At 31.4% G+C, this 9,661-nt stretch overlaps 1 protein-coding gene across 1 annotated transcript; it reads left to right on the top strand.

Annotated features, from left to right (window-relative positions):
* The first annotated feature begins 2,008 nt into the window (after positions 1-2,008).
* On the top strand, positions 2,009-2,686 carry LOC127813442 (secreted RxLR effector protein 161-like). Its single transcript, XM_052354403.1, has one exon. The coding sequence runs from the start codon at positions 2,009-2,011 to the stop codon at positions 2,684-2,686; it is 678 nt and encodes a 225-aa protein (XP_052210363.1).
* Positions 2,687-9,661: the final 6,975 nt, after the last annotated feature.

Genomic DNA, 9,661 nt, shown 5'->3' with positions numbered 1-9,661 from the left:
GACACCTGACTCTATAAATTTATGTGAGTCATGTATCCTTGGCAAGCAACGCAGGTTGAGCTTCCCTAAAGGAACTCATCTTGCGAAGGCATGCCTAGAATACTTACATGTAGATCTTTGGGGTCCATCTCAGACACCTACTCAAGGTGGAAACATGTATTTTCTCTCTATTATTGATGATTATACTAGGAAAGTTTGGGTTTTCTTATTTAAATCTAAAGATCAGACATTAGATAAATTTAAGTCATGGAAAACTCTAGTAGAAAATCAATCAGGAAGAAAAATTAAAATTTTAAGAACAGATAATGGGTTAGAGTTCTGCAGCAAAGAATTTAATGAATATTGTAGTTCCCAAGGCATACTTAGGCATAGAACAGTAAGATATACACCCCAACAAAATGGGATAGTTGAGAGGATGAATAGAACTTTATTAGAAAAAGTCAGATGCTTATTACTTACTGCTAACTTGCCTAAATCATTATGGGGGGAAGCTCTAAACACTGCTGCATATATAGTAAACATGAGTCCTTCAACGGCATTAAAACTTGTTTGCCCAGAAGAAAAATGGACCAATAGGAAGCTAAACTACAATTATCTTAAAGTTTTTGGGTGTGAGGCCTTTGTTCATCAGTCAGAGGGTAAGTTGAACCCTAGATCTAAGAAGTGTATATTCTTAGGATACCAAGAAGGGACTAAGGGATACCGGCTATGGGATAGGACTTCAGGTGGAGTAAAAATTATAATAAGTAAGGATGTTGTATTTAATGAAGATAACTTCCCTTGCAAATCCTTAAATAAAAAGGAAGAAACTTCAGAACATCATGAACATAGAGGTGGAAATTATATTGAGGTGGAGCACCGAGTTGGTACTCATGACCAGCTGATAGTACCTAATTCTCAGGAGTCTGATCCAATGTTAGACAGTAATTTAGGTGAAAATTCTGAGCCTAACCATAGTGAAATTGAAGTTGAAGAGGTGGCTGTAGACACCCCTCATCCAGATCTCAGCAACTATCAGCTTGCTAGAGATAGAGGCCGGAGAGAAGTAAGACCACCTGCTAGGTTTGGCTACTCCGATTTAATTTACTGTGCTCTGTTAGCAGGAGCTGAAATGAAATCTACTAAACCATCTTGTTATGAAGAGGCCATTAAATCTCATGAACACCTAAAATGGAAACAAGCCATGGATGAGGAAATAGCATCTTTAAAATTAAATGGAACGTGGAAGTTGGTTGCAAAGCCTGAAAACCATAAGTAGGTAAAGTGTAAGTGGCTATATAAACTGAAAGAGGGAATGAACAAATCTGATCCTATTAGGTATAAGGCTCGCCTAGTTGCTAAGGGGTTTACCCAAAGGAAAAGGATAGACTATACTGAAATTTTCACACCAGTTGTAAGGTTTAAAACAATTCGACTGATGCTAGTTATTGTTGCTCATTTTGACTTAAAACTAGAACAATTAGATGTTAAAACAGCTTTCTTACATGGGGACCTAGAAGAGCTTATATATATGGATCAACCTGCTGGCTATGTAGATCCTTCTCATCCAGAACATGTTTGCTTTCTTAAAAAATCTCTATATGGATTAAAACAATCCCCACGGCAATGGTATAAAAAGTTTGATGATTTTGCATTGAAAGCTGGTTTTGTTAGAAGCAACTTCGATGCTTGTTTTTACTTTATAATATCTGATGAACCTGTTTACCTGCTTCTATATGTTGATGACATTTTATTGATTAGAAAATCTAAGTCTAAAATTAAAAACTTAAAGTCTCAATTAAATGCCAACTTTGATATGAAAGACTTATGTCCTACAAATAAAATTCTTGGTATGAAAATTGAAAGGAATAGAAGCAAAAATTATATGAAAATTCATCAACATGATTATTTGGAAAAAACAATAATTAAGTTTGGCATGGTTGGCTGTAAACCTGTAAACACTCCCCTAGCTGGACATTTCATTTTATCAAAATCTCAATGCCCTAAAACTGATGCTGAACGTATTAAAATGGAAGATATTCCTTATGCCAATGTAATAGGGACTATCATGTATTCAATGATAAGCACTAGACCTGACCTTGCATACCCTATTTCATTGCTTAGCCGATTTATGTCTAATCTGGGAAAATCACATTGGGATGCACTGAAATATGTTCTGAGATATATTAAAGGTACAACCAGAGTAGGGTTAAATTATATGAAAAGAGGTGAAAATCTTGATTTTGTTGGGTATGTAGACTCTAATTTTGCAGGTGATCATGACACTAGAAAATCCATAACAGCCTATATGTTTTCTCTTGGAGGTAATTGCATCAGCTGGAAAGCACAGCTGCAGTCATTGGTTGCGCTGTCTTCCATTGAGGCAGAATACATGGCTTTGACTTATGCATTTAAGGAAGCCATTTGGCTTCAAGGTATACTAGCTGAAATCCACTTACTAGTAAGAAATGCTGACATATTTTCTGACAATCAGAGTGTTATCCACTTATGTAAAAATTCGGTGTACCATGAACGATCTAAACATATAGACATAAAATACCATTATGTCAGAGATCAGGTTGCAACAGGAAAGGTAAGCATTCAGAAAGTTCCTACTGAAGAGAATCCAGCCGACATGGGGACTAAGGTGGTGTCAACAGCAAAATTCAAACATTGTTTGGATTTGCTACACATTGATGTTGGTTGACCCAAAACCAACTAGAGTGATGAAGGTAAGAGGTTGAAGCATGCTACACTATTCTACAGGTTTGTGTTGAGTCTTTAAGGTGGAGAATGTTGATAGTGAAGCCTCAACTCAATTAGGGCCGCGGGATGAAAGGTTAATGGGCTTGACCCATTCAGCAACCTTCCGCGGTCTGTTAGCTCCGTGGCCCATCCGATGCTCTCCTATATAAAAGGCTTGGTCTTCGTTTGTTTCAATCGCATTTGATTCTTAGCCCTAAATCTGCCGATTTTCTCTCCCAGAACCTATCATCTCATTTGGCTATTTAAACCCTAGCTGCGATCCATGGCGGATCATCGGTGCTCACTGATTTCTTCAGTCTACTGCTATCATCTTTCTCTTCAATGCTGTTTGAGTCCTACAGATCTTGTGTGTTGGCTCGTTTATGGTTGTAAGCTATTACTGTTACCATTTTACATACTTGTCTTGTTGTATTTTGTATTGAGTGTTAACGAGTTGAGGGTGTATATCTATCATCATTATTATAGTGCAGTGAGCTCCCTTAAATCGGAACTCAACGTGGACGTAGCCATATTTTAGGGTGAACCACGGTAAAAACCTTGTGCCTCTTTTACTGTTTTTATGTTTGTGCTGCATCGATCTATTTTGTGTTATCAGTCATTGTTATTATCTTCCTGTGTTAGAGGTGGTTGGGACATTTGTCTGTGTGTGTATGTATGTCTCAGCCCAACAAAAACTGTATATCAATTGAGAAGATTGTTTAGTATTATTCTCACCCAATGCTATTCACTAAACCCATGTGCATTATGGAATCAATTTTCAACGCAAATATATAAAGACATTGCACATAAGATTCGTACATTGTTTGCCATTTCTAACTCAAATGAGGCTCAAATTGAAGATTATGATCATCTTTTGAATCAAATGTTTTATGAATTAGGCAAAAGTTTAATTGACTTCCCTCCCATGCCACAACTTACTGCAAATTAGAGTGCAACATTTGGTAATCAATTGATATTCGAACATTAACAACCGCAAAGTGAGGCATAATAGGCAAATCACTATTTATTGTCTCAACAATGGATAGCGAAATGCATATAACACAATCACTTTTTCAATTTTTCAAAATAAATGAACTATTTTCTTTTTGAATGGAGGTGTTGCAATATGGAAAACATTTTTGTACAATACGATTGCATTAAAATGCTGCAACTTTGGACATATCGTTGTTACTGTGGCTTCATTTAGAATTGCATCATTGTTACTGGTAGGAGGTCACACTGCACATTCAACATTTTCCATGCCATTAGATATCTTGAAAAATTCAAATTATAGGCTTAGCAAACAATCATTACAAGCTGAGTTATTTAGAGAAACAAAACTCATAATTTGGTATGAAGTTCCTATGCAACATAGACATTGTGTTGGGGCGGTTGATCGTACATTGAGGGATATTTGTAATAGTGAAAATTCATTTGGAGGTATTATTGTTGTTCTTGGTGGAAACTTTCGACAAATCTTACCAGTTATATCCAAAAAAGTTCGTGAGCAAATTGTAAAATACATAATTAAGACACTATGTTCTATGGAAGCATCTACATATCTTAATTTTGGATTTGAATATGCGTTTGAATCATGAAGGCCATGAAAATGTTAATTTTACAAATTTCTTGATGAAGGTAACACTATTTTAACATTCTTTCCTTATTTTATAAATTATTTTAAATTAATAAATTATGTTTATACTCTTAATTTTTAATTTATTGATTTTACTTTTTTAGATAAGGACCAACCCTCAAGAAATCGTTAACCTCCCATTAACAATACACAAATGCCAAGATTTGAATAAATTACTCTCTACAATTTATCCATAGTTGAATATAATAGAGATGTCAACCCCAATTTTTTTAACTGAACGCACAATTCTATTTGCGCGTAACGATGATGTCAGTGACATTAATACTATTGCGTTGAATATCTTTCCAATGAGATTATCTACTTATCTTGTAACAGATAAAATGCTTGAAGATAATAAAATTAATCCTACCATTACAAATATATATCCTAATGAATATTTAAATTCATTGGATCGTCCTATACTGCCAACTTTAAAGTTAAAAGTGTGTTGTCCTATAATAGTGTCTCCAAACATTATACCGAAAGATAGATTATGTAATGATACAAGATTGATGATTACTAAGTGCAACACTCGCATAATTGAGGTTCAAATTTTAATCAGAGAAAAGTTGGCAATTTGATATTCATACCATAGATATCTTTAACATCATCTTCTTCAGAATTACCTTTCCAAATGACAAGACGTCAATTTTCAGTCCAATTGGCATATGCCTTAACTATTAATAAATCTCAAGTACAATATGTGAAATTTGTTAGAGTTGATTTGCACATACCAATATTTAGCCATGAGCAATTATGTGGCATTGTCCAGATGTACATCCTTTGATCGTATAAGTATTCTCTTCCCAAAAGATAGTTTGGATTTTACTACAAATATTGTTTATGCTAAAGTGTTGTTGTAGTGTTTTATGTAGATTAAATCATATTTTATCAAAAGGTAACTATGTAAATTTATTTCTATTGATTATATAATTTTTTATAAAATTTCAATTTAATAATAATTTGAAAATTTGATTTTTGTAGGATTGGATCGAAAAATCTATGGAGCTTAAAAGGAGAAATACAACTAACTTGCGTCGATAGGGATGTAATAAAATAATTTCAATTTCAAAATATTTTGATATGTATATTTCCAACAAATGTAATAATTTATATTTTTTTTATTTTCACAAATTACTAGATTGTTGTGCATGTTCCTCATTGAGAATACATACAAGTTGATACAAAGATTTTAGAAAGTAATGAGGAGGAAGTTTGGGCAAACACATGTTTGAACATATGTTATTGACACATCTTTTATAAAGCGTACATATTTTGAAAAACTTTAACCCACTTTTTGTATAGTTTTAACCCGCTCTTTTGGTGTATAATAATATAATGTTTATTTGTCTTATATAGTTATAATTAATTTGATATTCATAGCACTAACTTATGTGTATTTTAATTTTAATTTCTTTTGGTGTATGATAATATAATGTTTGTTTGTCTTATGTAATTATAATTAATTTGATATTCGTAGCACTAACTTATGTGTATTTTAATTTTAATTTTTTCTAAATTACAGAATATTATACAAAAAGTGAATTAAATCTTTCCAAAATATGTACACTTTATAAAAGATGTGTCAATAACATGTCTTCAAACATGTGTTTGCCCAAACTTCCTCCTCATTACTTTCCAAAAGTCTTTGTATCAACTTGTATATATCCCCAATGAGAAATATGCAAAATAATCTAGTAATTTGTGAAAACAAAAAAAATATAAATTATTACATTTATTAGAAATATACATATTAAAATATTTTAAAATTAAAATTACTTTATTACATTCCTATCGAAACAAGTTAGATGTATTTCTCCTTTTAAGCTCTATAGATTTTTCAATCTAATCCTACAAAAATCAATCTTTCAAATTATTATTAAATTAAAATTTTATAAAAAATTATATAATCAATAGAAATAAATCTATATGGTTACCTTTTGATAAAACGTGATTTAATCTACATAAAACCCTACAATAACACTTTAGCATAAACAATATTTGTACTAAAATCCAAACTATTTTTTGAAAAAAAAATACTTATACGATCAAAGGATGTACATCTGGACAATGCCACATAATTGCTCATGGCTAAATATTGGTATGTGCAAATCAACCCCAACAAATTTCACATATTATTCTTGAGATTTATTAATAGTTAAGGCATATGCCAATCAGAGTGAAAATTGACGTCTTGTCATTTGAAAAGGCATTTCTGAAGAAGATGGTATCAAAGATATCCATGGTATGAATACTAAATTGCCAACTTTTCTCCGATTAAAATTTGAGCCTCAATTATGTAAGTATCGCACCTAGTAACCATCAATCTTGTACCATTACATAATCCATCTTTCAGTGCAATATTTCTCAACAATATTATAGGACAACTCACTTTCAACATTTACCTTAAAAGTTAGCAGTGCAAGAAGATCCAATAAATTTAAAAATTCATTAGGGTATCTATTTGTAATTGTATGATCAATTTCATTATTTTCGAACATTTTATTTATTGCAAGAGAAATACATAATCTCCCTGAAAAGATATTCAATATAAGAGTATTAATGTCACTAATATAATCATTTTTATTTGTTACAAGATAAGTACATAATCTCTTTGGAAAGATATTCAACGTAATAGTATTAATATCATTTAAATCATCAATATGCGCAGATAAAATTGTGCGGTCAGTTAAAAATGTTGGAGTTAACGTCTCTATCATATTCAATTACGAATAAACTATAGAAAGCAATTTATTAAAATCTTGATATTTGTGTATTGTTGATAAAAGGTTAAAGATTTCTTAGGGATTGATCCCAATCTAAAAAAAATAAAATTAATAAAAAATTAAAATTGTAAACACAATTTATTAATTTTAAATAATTTATATAATAAGAAAAAATATTAAAGTAGTATTATCTCCATTAAGAAATTTGCAAAATTAGCATTTTCATGGCCTTCATGATTCAAGCGCATATTCAAATTCAATGTTAAGATATGTATATGTTTCAATAGAACAGAGTGTCTTAAAGATGCATTTACAATTTGCTCATGAACTATTTTGGATATAACTGGTAAGATTTATCGAAAATGTCCACCAAGAATAATAGTAATACCCCCAAATGACTTTTCACTATTACAAATATCTCTCAATATACAATCAACCGCCTCAACAAAATGTCTTTATTGCATAAAAACTTTATCTCAAATTATGAGTTTTGTTTCTCTAAATAACATAGCTTGTAATAATTGTCTGTTAAGTTCACAATTTGAATTTTTCAAGACATCTAACGGCATGAAAAATATTGAATATGCAGTGCGACCTCCTACCAGTAACAATAATGCAATTTTAGATAAAGCCACAGTAACAACGATATGCCCAAGATTGCGACATTTTAATGCAATCGTATTATACAGAAATATTTTCCCTGTTCGAGCACCCCTATTCAAAAAGAAAATAATACCGTTATTTTAAAAAACTAAATAAATAATTGTGTTATAAGCATTATGTTGTTCATTGTTGAGACAATTAATAGTAATTTGCAAATCTATCTGTATTGCCTCACTTTGCAGTTGTTGATGTTCGAATATCAATTAATTACCAACTATTGCACTCTAATTTGCAATAAGTTGTGGCATGGGTAGGAAATCAATTAAACTTTTGCCTGATTCATAAATCATTTGATTCAAAAGATGGAGACCATAATCTTCAATTTGAGGCACAAATAGGCTAGAAATGACAAACAATGTACCAATCTTATGTGCAAGATCATCACATATATGCATTGAGAATTGATTCCATAATGCATATAAATTTAGTGGAGAGCACTAGGTGAGAATAATACTAAACAATCTCTTCAATTGATATCTAGTTTTCATAACTGTATCTTCTTTCAAGCATTGTATCCATTTTTCATTATCTTCAAAAAACCCCTTACAACACGTGTTAATTTAAATGTATCATGCACAACATTATCACTCATGCGTAAAGACTGAAACGACTTTGGTTATTTGACAACGATTAGTAACAAACGCAAATAAAATCTTTTACTATAATTAGAGTTAGCAAAGTACATTTTATCAACTGTATATCCCTTTTCTCTAGATTTCCATCTCTTTTCTAAATTTAGCCAAACAAAATACTTTAAAATTTTTTGATGTGTGAATGAACATTTATCTTCAGTGCAGCACAATATGCAAAGAAGTTAGTAAGAGTTAACATTTGATGACCAGTTCTAGATTGAATCATTTTTAATGACTCTTTTGAGTTAAAAATAACGCGATGCATTCTAAGTAAATGAAATGTCAATCATATAACTGTTGGCATCTCTACATGCAAAGGATGACTAAATAATCGTCAAGCAACTTCTGGAGGTCCAATATACCTTGTATCAAGATATTGTTGAATCTCATTTATCATTTCTAACACCATCATTGTACGATCACAACCCTTATAAATGTACTTATGTATATACTTGTCACATCTCATTCCAACACAAACTTTTACATTTATATAACAATTGAAAACTTTAGAAATATATGTATTGTATGGTACGACATCCCTCCTATCAACTTCTTACCCCCTCACAATATGTACTTGACCATTATTGCAACGACGATAGATAAGATATCAATCTTAATCCATAGTTGTTTCTATAAAAACTCAAGGGTATCTCTTAGTGCAACTATCAATTTCCATACATGGTGTTTGCGGATTTCGAGCACCACATGATTCATGTACCATACAACATTTGATAGTTTCAAAAAATATAGAATCATCTTTTGGATCTAAAAATTTTGCACAAACCAATTTATCTACTTGAGCGTATGTCCGAATTTTATTCGGACCCATAAGAAATAAAAGTGCATGCACATGAGGGAGGCCTCGTTTTTTAAATTCAACTGTAAAAATATGTGCAACTTTATTTCCAAACACTTTATTTGTTTCTATTTCCTTCATCAAACATTCTCTTTAACTCAAAAACAAGGGCAATTAAATTAGGACAATCAATAGATTTTTGATGTGATAATAATGCTAAAGTAATTTTTGACCAATTAGGATTTACAGTCATGTTAAGAAAAATATCTGGGTGCTGATTGTATTGCATGATAGCCATTGAATCTTAAAATATTTCAAACATATGCCTAAGACTACCAATAAATGAAGATGACAAAACAAACATTTGACCAATTTAACTAGGTAGCACATAATCTGAATTCATATTTGATAACTCTTGATAAATCTCAGCTCGAAATTTCCCTGGATTAAACTTATAGTATGTCAATCGATTTTGTTCAGTTAC

This window comes from Diospyros lotus, chromosome 11 (assembly GCF_014633365.1).
Source record: "Diospyros lotus cultivar Yz01 chromosome 11, ASM1463336v1, whole genome shotgun sequence".
Classification (NCBI taxonomy): Eukaryota; Viridiplantae; Streptophyta; class Magnoliopsida; order Ericales; family Ebenaceae; genus Diospyros; species Diospyros lotus.
This window is presented reverse-complemented; position numbering and strand designations above follow the sequence as displayed.

Coding starts and splice junctions, on each gene's coding strand:
- LOC127813442 (XM_052354403.1), top strand. CDS start 2,009: ATGGAAGATATTCCTTATGCCAATGTAATAGGGACTATCATGTATTCA.